We start from the raw sequence: 15,078 nt of genomic DNA, 5'->3' as shown, positions 1-15,078 counted from the left end.
AGTGTGATTTTGGGGCGTGGCTGTGGGGATTAGTGAGTGTAATTTTGGGGCGTGGCTGTGGGGATTTGTGAGTGTGATTTGGGGGCGTGGCTGTGGGGATTTGTGAGTGTGGTTTTGGGGATTTTGGGGCGTGGCTGTGGGGATTAGTGAGTGTGATTTTGGGGCATGGCTGTGGGGATTAGTGAGTGTAATGCTGGGGCGTGGCTGTGGGGATTTGTGAGTGTGATTTGGGGGTGTGGCTGTGGGGATTTGTGAGTGTGATTTTGGGGCGTGGCTGTGGGGATTAGTGGGTGTGATTTGGGGGATTTTGGGGCATGGCTGTGGGGATTAGTGATCATTCAACTACAAAAGCGTTAGTGAGGTTGAGGTCAGGCGCTGATGTTGATGTGAGGAGACTCCAGTTCCAGTTCATCCCAAAGGTGTTCAGTGGGGCTGAGGTCAGGGCTTTGTGCAGAACACTTGAGTTCTTCTACCAACCTTCACACACCATGTCTTCATGGAGATCACTTTGTGCACAGGGGCGTCATCATGCTGGAACAGGTTTGGGTTCCTCTTAGTTCTTAGGGAAATTGTAATGCTACAGCGTACAGAGACACTCTATAGAATTGTATGGTTCAGACTTTGGGGTAACAGTTTGGGGAAGAAGCACACATACCTGCTGAAAAAAAAAATTAGAAACCCTCATAGAATTTGTAATGGTTGTAATGGGAATTATGTTGGTTTAAATGGAAAGTGTAATAGTTCCTGTGGGTCTTTACTGGTAATTTGTTGCCTTCTATTGGTGGTATGTTATGTCTAGTGGATACCGTTAAGGACTGGTAATGATAATGGTTTTAATAGTTAGATGATGGTTTTTAATGGTATTTGTAGTGGAAACCATTAGAATTTCTGTGATGGTTTCTTTTGCTTGTTTGTTTTCAGCGGGGATGGGTATGATGGCCAGGGGTGCACATACTTTTGGCTGTAGAGTATATTTCAATTTGAAGAGATTTTGAAACACCTGTTTAGTGCATAATAGTGAAGATGTATAATTAATTAGCCCTTTCGTTTTGCATACTGTTAAGAGTGTCAACGTTATTGGTGGAAAATATTTATTTTTTAAAAAAAAGTATGTACTTTTCTGGCCTTAAACGTGAATAAATGTGTTTGTAATACATAAAATGACACCAGTCCTTTAAATCTCATCTGTTTCATTGCGTAATGGCGGTGAAAATGTTTAGCTAGCTAGCCAGATAGGCGGAGGTCGCGTGCGTTACGTGTTTGCGTCATGACGTCTGCAGGTGCTGCGTGTCTACGTATGCGGACGTCTTCTGTCGAGCGGGAAAGTTCATCTTCAGCTCGACTTGTTTTGGAGGAGGTGAGTGGTCCTGATTTGATTCTGTTATTATTTATTGGTTTCCCCTGTTGTAGAACGTGTCTGCAGGATTAAAGAGTAAAATGAATGAAGCTTTAAACTTTTATGTCGCTGTGTAATTTTCTGATGACAAACCAGTTTTAATGTCGCGGGGGACTTAGTTTAGATAACAACAACAACAGCTTGTTTGTGTTAGCTGTTAGCAGTGATTATGTAACTAGCAAATTATAAAATTATTATTATTAGTAGTAGTAGTATTAGTAGTAGTAGTAGTATTAGTAGTAGTAGTAGTAGTAGTAGTAGTAGATAAACAGCTAATGTTAAAAAAAAGTGCGTTGAATTGTAGAAATTGTGTAAACATGGACCGAATGCCAAATGCCTACGTACTTCCTATATAAGTGCACTACATGGGTGCAGAAACAATGGCGTTCGTGCCCTACATAGTGTACTCTTTGTCTAATGCTGAGCAATTTGGGATACGGCCGTTAGTTCTAGCTGCCATTTTCTTTTATGCAACCCTACATTAACACAATATTATGTTTTGTATGGTCATATATAACTCCGTCATTTTGTGTGTGTATGTGTATATATATATATATATATATATATATATATATATATATATATATATATATATATATATATATATATATATATTACACATGCATGTATGTATGTATATGTGTGTGTATATGTATGTATTTAAAAGTTAGATACAGTCAGACCTCTTTTTTTTGTGAATTTGTATTAAATGTGTATGTAAGTGTAAGCTGTGTGTGTGATGGAGCAGGTGGTGAAGATGGCGATGAGCATGAGTCGAGTGGAGGTCGAGGCCAATGTCGAAGAGGACGAAAGCTTCGGCCCACAGCCTCTGACCCGCCTCGAGGTACGAGAACTTCGTGTACACACTCACGATTAATACACTAACACTCAATACATGAAACACACAGAGTTCTCATGTCGTTGTTATGAACAGAGAAACAAGTTCCACTGCACACTGAAGCTTGTGGTTTAACCTGTGTGTGTGTGTGTGTGTGTGTGTGTGTGTGTGTGTGTGTGTGTGTGTGTGTGTGTGTGTGTGTGTGTGTGAGAGTACAGCAGTGTGGTATCAGTGCGAGTGATCTGAAGAAACTGGAGGATGCAGGGTTCCACACCATAGAGGCCGTGGCGTACGCTCCTAAAAAAGAGCTGCTGAACATTAAGGGCATCAGTGAAGCCAAAGCTGACAAGATCCTGGTGAGGAGTGAAAATACATCTCGCTGTCTGTCTGTATCTGTGACTGTCTCTCAACCTACCTAGAAACTCTCTCTGTTCCTTCAACCCTCTCTCCCTGTAGCCTTCACTCTCCCCCGCCCGGCTCTACAATGTCTCTCTCTATCCGTCTCTACTACTCTCTCCTTAACTGTATTATTTTCTGTCTCTCCATCTTCAACTGTCTCTCTCTCTCTCTCTGTAACGTTCTTTCTCTAACTCTCTCTCGCTATCTCTACGACTGTCTCTCCTCATGACTGTCTGTCTCTCTCCCCAGCTGTCTCTTTCTTCAGCCATCTCTCATGTTTGATGGTCGGTCTCTCTCTCTTTCTCTGTGTGTGTGTGTGTGTGTGTGTGTGTGTGTGTGTGTTGTACAGGGTGAGGCGGCTAAACTGGTTCCGATGGGGTTCACCACGGCAACGGAGTTTCACCAGCGCAGAGCCGAGATCATCCAGATCTCCACCGGCTCCAAAGAGCTCGACAAACTGCTGCAGGGTGAGGAGAGAAACACACATGTGCCCGCGCAAACACATAGGGCTGAATTGAACCATATTAAGTGTGTGTGTGTGTGTGTGTGTGTGTGTGTGTGTGTGTGTAGGTGGTATCGAGACGGGTTCCATCACGGAGATGTTCGGGGAGTTCCGTACAGGAAAGACTCAGCTGTGCCACACGCTGGCGGTGACGTGTCAGCTTCCCATCGATCAGGGTGGGGGAGAGGGGAAGGCCATGTACATCGACACTGAGGGCACCTTCAGACCTGAGAGACTGCTCGCTGTGGCAGAGAGGTCACACACATGCTACACTATACTCTAGTATACTCTACAGTCATCCACTATACATTGCTCTGTTCACAAGAAACCGCTCAAAATCTGGTGTGTGTTTCAGGTACGGACTCATCGGCAGTGATGTTTTAGATAATGTGGCTTACGCGCGAGCTTTCAACACGGATCATCAGACTCAGCTGCTCTATCAGGCTTCAGCTATGATGGCCGAGTCTAGGTAACACACACAAACACACAAGGCTAATACACACTTGCACAAGGAGTTGTATGAGTTCTAATTTTTACTAGTTGACCAGCGTTCCCTCTTTCTCTCACACACACACAGGTATGCTCTGCTGATAGTGGACAGTGCCACTGCGCTGTACAGGACGGATTATTCCGGAAGAGGCGAGCTCTCGGCCCGTCAGTGTCATTTGGGACGCTTCCTCCGCATGCTGCTGCGTCTCGCTGACGAGGTGCTTCACTCTTTCACGATTAGAATTGATCAATTTACTGAGCTTCTACTTGGAGTTTTGAGGTTTTGTTGAATTATTATTATTTTTTTATCTTTATTTATTTATTTATTTATTTTTGGTAGTTTGGCGTCGCTGTCGTCATCACCAATCAGGTCGTAGCTCAGGTGGACGGGGCGGCCATGTTTTCCGCAGATCCTAAAAAGCCAATCGGAGGGAATATCATGGCACATGCCTCCACTACCAGGTAAGAATCATCATCATCATCAGTGCACTGTGGGTGTGTCCCAAACGATACGCCCTATTCACTACATAGGCCACATAAACCTTCTCTCACACTGATCTCGTGTCCCTCAGGTTGTATTTGAGGAAGGGCCGTGGTGAAACTCGGATCTGTAAAATTTACGACTCTCCCTGCTTACCTGAGGCGGAGGCCATGTTCGCCATCAACGCAGACGGAGTAGGAGACGCTAAAGACTGAAACAAAGACGCATGGTGTGTTCACGTGAGAGACGGACAATAACTGGAACACGGTATTGGATGCACTCGTACACACGCACGTTCTTCTCAGACTGAAGAATCTGATGATGGGGGGTGTGTGAGAGTGCACGAGGAGGCAGGAACAGTGCCACCTGCAGGTGCAGACTGAGCACTAAACACCTGTGTGTTTCAGTTGACTTTTTTTTTGTTTGTTTTTCTTGATAAAAGGTTAAAATAGTACACTAAGTTCTTTTTTTTTCTGTTTGTATTGTATCATTTTCTGATTTGTTTCTGTACTATAATTATTCTTTCTGTACATAAAAGTATTAAATGTTTTATTGTTGGTCATCAGGACATGTTTTTTTCCAGGACAGAATAATGTCTGTTTAACGTTTTTCACACGTTTAAAACACATCAGTGGAACATGATCCATTGCAGGAGCGGTATAGAGGCCACACCTCCCTTCACTGGGATTGACGGCTACAGAGGTCACACCTCCTTTACTACAATTGATACACAGGCCATGCCTCCTTTTATAAACTTGATTAGTGTAACATTACAAATAGCTGCAAAAACTAATATGGAAAAGAAACAAAGACAAGATCAGGCTCAGCTTGACTTTATTTCCTTCAGGTTTCTTTACACTCCAGCACCAAACATGTTAAGAACACACGTCCCACACACACGTGAGGGGTTTATAAGTTACACGTGAAATAAATAGCTTTGTTATCTTGTAAATAAAACACAGCCGATCGGAGTAAAAGGTGTTAAATAATCAGAGATAAATCCACATGCTCCACGTTCTGAACAGCAGCTTTAATAAAGTTCTTCTCTTTAAGTGCTAGAAGGTCGGAATGTATAACATCATGCCATCATTTCCTTTTAAAACTAGGGTGCCTACGTAGGAAACATCCGGAGAGTTCAGTGCTGAGGGTTGTTATTTTGGTCGGAGTTTTCGTGTTAAAACACGAGTGTTTGAAAAGTTTAAAATGTTCTCAGAGTTTGGAATGATCCATTATGCTGTACTGGGGGGGGGAATGAAAAATAATCTCTATCGCCTTATAGCTGCTCAGCCGGGCTGTCAATCAAAGCCTGTAGCTCCGCCTCCAATCCAGAGATACTCGCCTCCTGTGGATAGGTTTAGGATTATTTCAGTGGTCTAAACTTTCTGAGGCACTAATAGTGATAAACAATCATCACCTGGTGGGTGTTAGTGGGTGTAGCCAGTGCCAGGTGTGCCCAGTTCCTCGCCTCTGATTCGTTCCCTAAATCCTTATGACACTGAATCACACAGAGGGGGAAAGAAACATTGTTGGAAAGGTGAGAGAGAGAGAAGCAGAAAGTGATGGAAAATGAAGAAGAGAAAGAAAAAGGAATCAGAAAAACAGCAAGTGAAAGAGTGAGGGGGAGGCATGGGAAAAAAAATCATTAACCTTGGCAACGTAGAGTCTCACTGCTCTGGAGAATCCTGGTTTTAGTTCCTCAGCCTACACACACACACAAAGAGCACATTGTCTATACTCTTTTGAGCCACGTTTGTGTTTACAGGTCAACAGACATCGTTTCCATGGTTACAGTTATCTAGTTAAATTTATTTTAGTTGTCGATATTATGCAAAGCTGTGAGTGTGATAACGTGTGTGTGTGTGTGTGTGTGTGACCTTGAGGAAGTTCTCCAGAGCATGGTGTAGAGAGGAACATGGAGGAGTTTCATACAGAGCAGCTGCTGCCTTCTGCTCCAACCACGACAACCTGCTCATCTACAGAGGGAGAGACGTGTGTCAGCGCTGCCCTCTAGTGGGCTTCACATTTAATCCTCCAGATGTATAAAAGATGTGTGTGTGTGTGTGTTTGCGCCTCAAGTAAAACCCTGTGGTTAGAGTGTAACACACCTCATAGCACCAGCGGCCCAGCAGGTAGAAACACAGCGGGTCATCGTCTCTGAGAGCTAAAGCACGATCCAGGTGTTCCTGAAACACACACACACACACTTATTAATAATAACTTTAATTTACCACAGTGTGTACAACTGACAGAATCTGAAGAACAGGATAAGAAACTGAAACAGAGCCCCGCCCACTGCACAATCTGTAACTCTGCCTCCTGTCTCTGTAAACAGAACACACACACACACAGACCTACCTTCAGGATGTGGCTGCTCTTCAGTTTACCATGCATGCTGTCACACTGCAAGGTCTGACCAGTCAGCACAGCAAACCTAACACACACACACACACACACACACACACACACATCAAAAAATCTGTGGATAAAATTCATCCTTTCACCTCTGTCTGTGTGTGTGTGTGTGTGTGTGTGTGTGTGTGTGTGTGTGTGTCTCACCACTTATGACAATCAGCGTTTAGTCCATTGCTCTGAAGCGCCGACTCTGCCTCATCACGACCTACCGGGTCAAAAGGTCAAAGGTCAACTGATCATAATAGTAAAAATAATAAAACATATGAAAGTTTATTTAGAAATTTGTAAATTAATATTTTGGAATTGTGTGTGTGTGTGTGTGTGTGTGTTCACCTTGCTCTGCGTAGCTCTGCCTCTCTTCCTCGTCCTCTGCGTGTTCACACATATCATTGTAGGCTCGAGCCAGTCGCCATAGAAACTCGACATTATCACTGTACTGAACACACACACACACACACCAGGGTTCTGTTATTAAACCTCTAAAGAAACAACCATCATTATTATTATTATTATTATTCCGTCACCAGCGGTTTGTTCTCCCTCAACAGGTAAAATCCGTCAGTTTTTTTCCCAGAATCCCCGGCGTGTAGGATGTCACTCTGGCTCAGCAGCAGAGCGAGTTCAGGACTCCTCATCATCGCTTCTTCATCACCGTCCACTTCGTCTTGCTCAGACTGCAACTCGTCCGGCTGGAGAGTCAGAACTGTAGCACAGCTACGCTCCTCCTCCTCGTCTGTGATCACGGTACATATTTACATTACTCTAATGTTACTCTAACGATATGTGTCCCACACCGCTACACCCCTGCACACACCATCACAGCCATGTCCCACACCGCTACACCGCTAACACACACCATCACAGCTATTTAGACACAACAAACCCTTCCCAGTGACTGGAACTGACAGACATGCTGAGTGTGCGTTACCTTCATCGTCCTCATCGCGGTCCTCGTCTCTGTCCGTCTCTCGGTCTGTGTAGTCAGACTCCGCGGTCGAATAAGCTGTCGTGTATCTATGAGTGCAACACACACACATACACACACATACACACACACACACACGCTAGCTAAATAACACTAGCTCTGTCGCAGTGTTCAAATGGAACTCATCAATTTATTTTTGAAGACTGTAGGGGGCGTGGCAGTGTCATGTACCCGCCCTCGCTCCGACTGCTCATCCCATTACTAGCAGTGAAGTAGATGGAGCTGGAGCTCATCGAGTCGGAACGTTCCCTCGACAGGAAGTGACGTCGCCGCCGTGACCTCTGACCCTCCTCCACTCCCTTCCTACAGAGACAGATCCATAAAACACACTAACACTTTAAAATGTAGACTAATATACTACTACACTGTATAATGCACATGAACACTAAAACACACTCACTACACACACTACTGTTACATAAGGTCACTCGCTCTGTTCTACTCGATGCTTTATTGATTGATTTATTGATTGATTGATTAATGAGGATGAATGTATTTTGATTGACAGGTGGTGCACAAACCTGATGTCCTCGATGATGGTGCTGGCGATGTCCCCCAGGCCGTTCCTCAGCTCGGCCACTTCACTACGCAGAGTGGAAACGCTCATCATCACCTCGTCCAGAGATTTCCTCAGTTCAGCGTGCTGCTCCGGAGTTAACCCGCTCAGCGCAGATGCTAACACCTCTACACACACACACACAGTGTGATTAACCGTATTATGATAGACTACAGTCCTGTTTTGATGGTATCACCCATCCGTACTCCTCACCTCTGCTGTCCGGTTCCAGGTTTATCCTCCCGTCCACAGCCGCACTGCTCACGGCAAACCCCGCACTGCTGCGGGACACCTGTAGGTGGCGCTCGCTCCTCCTCCGCATCATCTCTTTAATGATCAGGAACGCGATCATACCGGTACTAACGGTGACACCGATACCGAAACCGATCAGACCGTTCCGACCCAGAGAACTCATCTTTAATCCAGTCTATTTTCAGCTAATATCTATGTCGAATCACAAATTCTGGTCACCTGTAGATGGGGATAATAATAATCATCATCATCATGCTCATCATCATCATCATAATACTGATCACATACGATTCTTCTGCAGCACGCGGCTGACACGGTATCCGCGTGCTTCGTATCCTAGCAACAAACCAAGTTATAGGTTCCGCAATATCAAATTTATTTTATTACTAATTATTTGACTAGAAATGTAACAAAAAAAATAGCGAAATGATTAATTTTAAATCGAGCACACGCACACACCGGTTTCTTCACGTGATGTCATCATCAGCTCGTGCTAATCGCGATAACGATACCGCGTCTGCACGCGCACCTCGCTCATGAGCTTCTCAGCTACGCTTCCAGATACAAAACGAAAAAAAAAAGTTAATCCGCACATTTACGAGAAACGGGTAGACACTTTCGGTTTTAAACGGAAAACACCGTCCTGTTTCACGAGGGTGAGAAAAGAAAATCGGCAACGTTCTTTAAACTTGTAAACAAAACACGGTACACCAGCGCCAGCTAGCGGCCTGGAGGATAACGCGCGCATGCGCGGTGTGTCATCACGCGAGTGAACGACTGCTTCTCCCGTGCGCATGCGCAGTGTTGATACCGAAGCCCTAGCTAGCAATAAGAGGACCCAGTCAAGAACTGTTAAAAAAATAAACAGCAATTTAATACTGTTAATTAATCCATGTGGTAATTTTGAAGTGGTGAACGCAAGCCGAGACGGTAAAAGATGGAAATTGGGACGGAGATCAGCAAGAAAATTCGGGTAATTGAAATATGCGGCTAAACCTGTGCGCTTAGCATAGCATAGCATAGCTTAGCTTAGCTTAGTTTAGCTGAAATTCGCTAGCTAGCTCGGTCAGCTGTGGTGTTCTTAGCGTTGTGTGTAATAGCATTATCAGATTTCTTTATCATCAGATTAGTACTGGTTTTTATGCTTTTTTTGATAATTTATAAATTTCAGGGTGAGGTACTTAGTTTTGTCGTTCACATTTTTAATGTAAATAATAATTTGCTAATTCATTGAAACTCATGCTAGCTTTTTAGTGGTGTTTGTGTTGTGGTGGTGTAGCTCTAACACACTTGTCGTGACAGCTCTTTAGTTCAGAAACACACTCTTCACGAGGTGTAAATGTGTGTGTTGGAGCAGGAAAGAGCACTGCTGTAAACCTTCAAATATCCGAGAGAGAGAGTTAGTTAGAGAGAGAGAGAAAGTTAGTTAGTTAGAGAGACTGCGCGAGAGAGAGAGAGAGAGAGAGAGAGAGAGTGTGTGTGTGTGTGTGTGTGTGTGTGTGTGTGTGTGTTTAAGCCTGTGTAAAGAACGGATATACCAGCATTAAAGTGATTCTGCTCAGCACTACTTATATAATTTAAAATATGTAAAAATCAGATGTATATCAATTTATGTATCGGTGTTGCCTAAGAAAAATCAGCTGAGGGAAATAAATAAAAATAAATATGAAGTTCAGACTTGAAGTTCAAGTCTGGTTCATGTGCTTTGAACACACTATAACAGTACACACTCATTAATATTCACTATACGCTCATCAATATGCACCAAACCCTCATTAATATTCACTTTAAGTTCTGTGTTTGTTTGTTTCTTTCTTTCTTTCTTTCTTTCTTTCTTTCTTTGTTTCAGGCGGCCATTAAAGGGAAGCTGCAGGAGTTGGGGGCGTATGTGGGTAAGCTCTTTACATACGCTGTGTATTCGTTGATTGTGTGTGTGTGTGTGTGTGTGTGTGTGTGTGTAATGGTGTGTTTTTATCCCAGATGAGGAACTTCCTGACTACATCATGGTGATGGTGGCCAATAAGAAGAATGCTCAGCAAATGGCTGATGATCTCTCACTGTTTCTGGGCAACAACACCATCAAGTTCACCGTGTGGTACGACAACAGCTACACAATTACACACAGCTACACAACAATTACACACAGCTACACAAGAACTACACCATCAAGTTCACAGTGTGGTAACACATCTACTACAACACTATACACCTACACTACTCATTTAGATGCTTTTGTACTTTGGTGTTGAATTTTTCCAGAGAGAATTCACAGTGCAACAAAACATTGATTATTTCCCCATCACTGATAGTCCCAGGTGTGATGTGTGTGATTGTGTGTTACAGGTTACATGGAGTGCTGGAGAAGCTCAGATCAACTGCAGTGGGTACGACACACACACACACACACACACACACACACACACACATACACAGTGTATGTACATCATTTTTTATAGTTTATATAAACCCATCATCACTCTGAGTAAAATCCTCTTTTATTTTCTGTTCTGTGTTCAGAGCCCGCCTCTCTCCGCCCTAAACTCCTCCCCTCTGATCCCAGCACGTCCAGTCGGGACGAGCGCAAAGGGGAGGAGCCTCGGGCTCTCTCCGTGTCCAGCTCACGCTCTGATAGGTTAGAAGGACGGGTGTCTAGCTCCGCCCATGAGCACCATGGCAGGTATTTATATGACTGAGGGGTTTTATGTGTGTGTGTGTGTGTGTGTGTGTGTGTGTGTGTGTGTGTGTGTGTGTGTGTGTGTGTGTGTGTGTATACGCCCACACACACACACACACACACACACACACACACACATACACATGTTAACAAATGTGCATAAAGAAAGAGAAATACTTGAAAGAGATTTTGTAGAATACATACACAGCTAAGGGAAGGAATTCGGTGTGTGTGTGTGTGCGCGTGTGCGTGCGTGTGCGTTTCAGGAGAACGTCCTCTGACCGCTCCTCCTCCAGACTGACCTCCACAGTGAAGCCTCTGCTTGAACACTCGGCCGAAGCCGTCATCGACATCAAGCCCGACCTGGAAGACGATGACCTCATCACCAACGATCCCAGGGTCGTGCCGTCTGTGAAGCCCCGCCCCTTAGTCAGCCGTTCGTCCAATCGTGGTTCTGGAAGAACAGAGGAGAGTTACAGGTCGTCCGAAGTCATGAGAGGTCAGGAAAGGTCGAGCTCTATTTATGGGCGGAGCTACAGAGAGGGACACAGTAAGGTGAGGAGTTCCACATGGTTAATTATTATTAAATATTATAATTACGTTGTTAAATATTCATGCGGTTTATGCTGATTAGGCACATGTGTTTATCCAACCATCATTTTTGTTTTGTTCTGACAAAATAATGTTTTTTTAAATCAGAAGAAGAAAAAAAGATGATGGTTTGATCAATGTAGATTTGTTTTCGTTTTATTTGTGCATGCATGTTGTTATTTTCTCACCGTATCACCGTACCTCCCCCAATCTCACCGCAGGACGAATTCTCCCGGAAAAGGAAAGCTCCCGTGGCGAGCTCTGTGGTTCGGATTCAGAAAGGTCACGGGCGCCTTTACGAGAGCGAGGAGGACGAGGAGGACGAGGAAGATTACGGCATGCCGAGTCGAGTTTCCCTCCCACCAAAACCAGAGCGCAAGTCTGTTTCAACTTCCCCTAATTACATCTTTCATCATTATAATAATAATAAGAAGAAGAAGCATACTTCTAAGAATAAGAATACTAAGAATAAGTATAATAATAATAATAATAATAATAATAATATCATTATTTTTGTTATTATTATTATTATTATTATTATTATAATTAATTACAGGAAGTGATCAGGAATAAATGAATTGGTTACTCCTACAGTGTGTTATCTCTGATTTATTAGGATGTAGTAGAGTTCAGGTTTAGCATACGTGTCTTAAGGTGTGTGTGTGTGTGTGTGTGTGTGTTGTGTTGTGTCTCTACAGACCATCTCTGCCTCCAGCGAAACAGGCCAATAAAAATTTAATCCTGAAGGCTATTTCTGAGGCTCAGGACTCCATCAGCAAAACCACAGCTGTGTACACCAGTGAGTCTCTCACACTCTCACTCTCACTCTCTCACTCTCACTCTCTCACTCACACACACACACACACACACACACAGAGCACACATTCTTCCAGGACAATCAGCACTGCTCATTTATAATCTCACTGAGGTATTTGTTTGTTTGTTTGTTTGTTTGTTTGTTTGTTTTTGTTTGTGTTTGTTTGGGCACACAGTCCCCCAGCGACAGACGGTTCCCGTGGCACCACGAACACGCTCAGCGAGCGACGAGATGAGCAGAGCTGCCATCCGATTGGTCCAAGAGCACCTGCATGAGCTCCTCCCACAGGAAGCACATCACACCCGCCCAAACGGTGAGACTCTGCCTCTTAAAGGGATGGGACATCAAAATCATAACTTACATTAAAGTGGATTGATCTGATGATGTGAGAGATGAAGAAGGTTTTTTCTTTTCTTTCTCATCTCTCTCTCTCACACACACTGTCACACTCTCTCTTTTCAGTCCCTTCTCGCTCTCTGGCCTCTCGACTGCAGCAGGATCTTCCAGATGATGAGAACAGAGAGCAGCAGTTTGGTAAGATTTAACTCTTCTGTCTCTCTCTCTCTCTCACACACACACACACACTCAGTTCAGTGAGTATTATTTAGTGTTTCCTTATGTCACAGGAAGTACGAAATTGTACATTAAAGGTGTGATGACATTATTATTATTATTATTATTATTATTATTATTATTATTAATATAGCTTGTAAAATATATTGTGATGTCATGATGGGGCACACCCTGATTATACATATATAATATTATAATTTATGTATTATACATATACATCACTTCCTGTCTGCGGTTGGTGTTCAGAGCTGCAGCTGTTGGAGACATCGAGACTGAAGGCTCTGGACACTCGCTCCTTCATCATGAGAAAACCAGAGCTGGAACAGAATCCACCAATCAGGAACAGGCTGGACACCGTCAATCAGGAGGAGGCCACGCCCACCACTCCACGCACAGTGCAGGCCAGGTGAGGCTTCTTACATTAGTTCTACGTTACATTCATAACAGGTGCGAGAGTGATGATGATTATGGTACTATTGATGAAGATGATGATGATGAAGATATTCCGTGTGTCCTTCCTCAGAGAAAAACCCGAGTGCAGTCCGAAGTTCATCGTGACGTTAGATGGAGTGCCGAGTCCTCTCGCCAGTCTCACTGAACACGACATGGACACTGACCACGCCCCCAGCTCCATGACCGTGGACCCCTCAGCTGACCACAGGACGAAACCAGTGCAAATCAGCATGACCTCTGACCTCTTGTTTGATGGTGAGGGGACACTCTCTCTCACACACACACTAAAACTGGGCTGGACTGACAGTTAAACCTACATGGTACTCTCTCTCTGTGTGTGTGTGTGTCATCCTTCTTTTTTTTTTTTTTCATCCCCTCTCTCTTGCTGTCGGTCATATCTCTCTCTCATTGCTGTCTCTCCCAGATGAAGGAATGATGATAGAGGGAGAGGAACAGATGGAGGAGGGAACGGCGAAGGTGAAGAGACAGAAGGTTCTAGAGCGCTGCAGGTTCTGGCCGGCATGTAAGAGCGGAGACGAGTGTGTGTATCACCATCCTAAAACACAGTGCAGGTATGTACACACACACACACACACACACACACACACATATTGCTTATAGAAAATCACCAGTTCTATCCTGTGTGTGTGTGTGTGTGTGTGTGTGTGTGTGTGTGTGTGTGTGTGTGTGTGTAGGACATTTCCCAGCTGTGTGTATGGAGAGAAGTGTCTGTTCATCCATCCTAACTGTAAATACGACGGCAAGTGTTCCAAACCCGACTGTCCGTACACACACACCAGCCACAGAGCCCTGCTGCAGCCTCCCAAACCAGGTGTGTGTGCGCACGCGCCCCCCTCCCAGTTCACAAAATATAAAAACAAATAATAATTTGCAGATTTGAAAAAACACTGGATAGGCCACGCCCACAATAATTATTTTTACACATTGATGTGTGTGTGTGTGTGTAGCTCCTCCTCCTCAGTCCAGCAGTGTGTGTCGTTTCTTCCCCGAGTGTAAGAGGACAGACTGTACCTTCTATCATCCTAAAGTAAGTTCATACTGTGTGTGTGTGTGTGTGTGTGTGTGTGTGTGTGTGTGATATGAGCTTTTATGTTGGTTTTGAGTTATATGTATGTATTTATGTATGTATGTGAATCCAGTTAAGGAATAAATTCGTGTGTGTGTGTGTTGTAGCCGTGTCGCTTTGCGGCGCATTGTAACCGTACAGGATGTCCCTTCTACCACCCACCAGCCTCGGTCCCACCCAGACACGCCCTCAAGTGGACTAAAGCACAGGCCAGGTAACTCTCACACACTCACGCACACACTCTTACACACTCACGCACACACTCTTACAGGTTTCTTCCATGCTGCTGTTGTAACTGGGGGAAACTTGTGTGTTTTGTCTCACAGCTGAAAAGGACGCTTGGCTCCGTCGCTCCACTGAACCTCAGGATCCTTCTTCTTCTTCTTCTTCTCTTTTTAAAATTTTGATTTTCAGCTCTATTTTTGAATGTGTTCAAAAAAATAAATAATTAAAAACAGCATTTTTTGTAGATTATAATTCATTACTGAATTAAAGGTAACTTTCATTACGCTCCATCTTCTCCACTCTGGGTTATTATTATTATTATTATTATTATTACTGTTACTACTACTA

At 43.9% G+C, this 15,078-nt stretch overlaps 3 protein-coding genes across 5 annotated transcripts; 2 read left to right on the top strand and 1 right to left on the bottom strand.

The window, feature by feature from the left end:
* Nucleotides 1–1,252: 1,252 nt before the first annotated feature.
* rad51 (RAD51 recombinase) lies at nucleotides 1,253–4,667 on the top strand. 2 transcript variants are annotated; one of them, XM_017451279.3, is made up of 9 exons: nucleotides 1,253–1,357; nucleotides 2,145–2,240; nucleotides 2,453–2,590; nucleotides 2,983–3,100; nucleotides 3,204–3,390; nucleotides 3,491–3,604; nucleotides 3,713–3,842; nucleotides 3,965–4,086; nucleotides 4,197–4,667. In XM_017451279.3, exons 1-9 carry the CDS (start codon nucleotides 1,268–1,270, stop codon nucleotides 4,318–4,320), a joined length of 1,119 nt encoding a protein of 372 aa, XP_017306768.1. In that variant the 5' UTR covers nucleotides 1,253–1,267; the 3' UTR covers nucleotides 4,321–4,667. The 2 variants fall into 2 exon arrangements, with proteins under 2 accessions (XP_017306768.1, XP_017306775.1); XM_017451286.3 differs by lacking the exon at nucleotides 1,253–1,357 and adding an exon at nucleotides 1,378–1,432.
* A 255-nt stretch (nucleotides 4,668–4,922) lies between these two features.
* On the bottom strand, nucleotides 4,923–9,026 carry rmdn3 (regulator of microtubule dynamics 3). Of its 2 annotated transcripts, none has more exons than XM_017451267.3 (14): nucleotides 8,766–9,026; nucleotides 8,272–8,529; nucleotides 8,024–8,186; nucleotides 7,674–7,805; nucleotides 7,446–7,531; nucleotides 7,042–7,250; nucleotides 6,851–6,953; nucleotides 6,662–6,722; nucleotides 6,461–6,536; nucleotides 6,211–6,288; nucleotides 5,980–6,078; nucleotides 5,753–5,806; nucleotides 5,520–5,600; nucleotides 4,923–5,447 (listed from the first exon to the last, which is right to left on the bottom strand). In XM_017451267.3, the coding sequence occupies exons 2-14, from the start codon at nucleotides 8,471–8,473 to the stop codon at nucleotides 5,379–5,381; spliced, it is 1,413 nt and encodes a 470-aa protein (XP_017306756.1). In that variant the 5' UTR covers nucleotides 8,474–8,529; nucleotides 8,766–9,026; the 3' UTR covers nucleotides 4,923–5,378. The 2 variants fall into 2 exon arrangements, with proteins under 2 accessions (XP_017306756.1, XP_017306748.1); XM_017451259.3 differs by having other exon boundaries at nucleotides 8,770–9,026.
* A 64-nt stretch (nucleotides 9,027–9,090) lies between these two features.
* Nucleotides 9,091–15,018, top strand: zc3h14 (zinc finger CCCH-type containing 14). Its single transcript, XM_047160221.2, has 17 exons — nucleotides 9,091–9,283; nucleotides 10,160–10,202; nucleotides 10,291–10,405; nucleotides 10,654–10,694; nucleotides 10,828–10,987; nucleotides 11,251–11,539; nucleotides 11,797–11,954; nucleotides 12,274–12,374; nucleotides 12,568–12,705; nucleotides 12,855–12,926; nucleotides 13,212–13,371; nucleotides 13,489–13,673; nucleotides 13,843–13,990; nucleotides 14,114–14,250; nucleotides 14,387–14,466; nucleotides 14,613–14,719; nucleotides 14,832–15,018. The coding sequence occupies exons 1-17, from the start codon at nucleotides 9,248–9,250 to the stop codon at nucleotides 14,833–14,835; spliced, it is 1,974 nt and encodes a 657-aa protein (XP_047016177.1). The 5' UTR covers nucleotides 9,091–9,247; the 3' UTR covers nucleotides 14,836–15,018.
* Nucleotides 15,019–15,078: the final 60 nt, after the last annotated feature.

Source organism: Ictalurus punctatus, chromosome 2 (genome assembly GCF_001660625.3).
Source record: "Ictalurus punctatus breed USDA103 chromosome 2, Coco_2.0, whole genome shotgun sequence".
NCBI lineage: Eukaryota > Metazoa > Chordata > Actinopteri > Siluriformes > Ictaluridae > Ictalurus > Ictalurus punctatus.
This window is presented reverse-complemented; position numbering and strand designations above follow the sequence as displayed.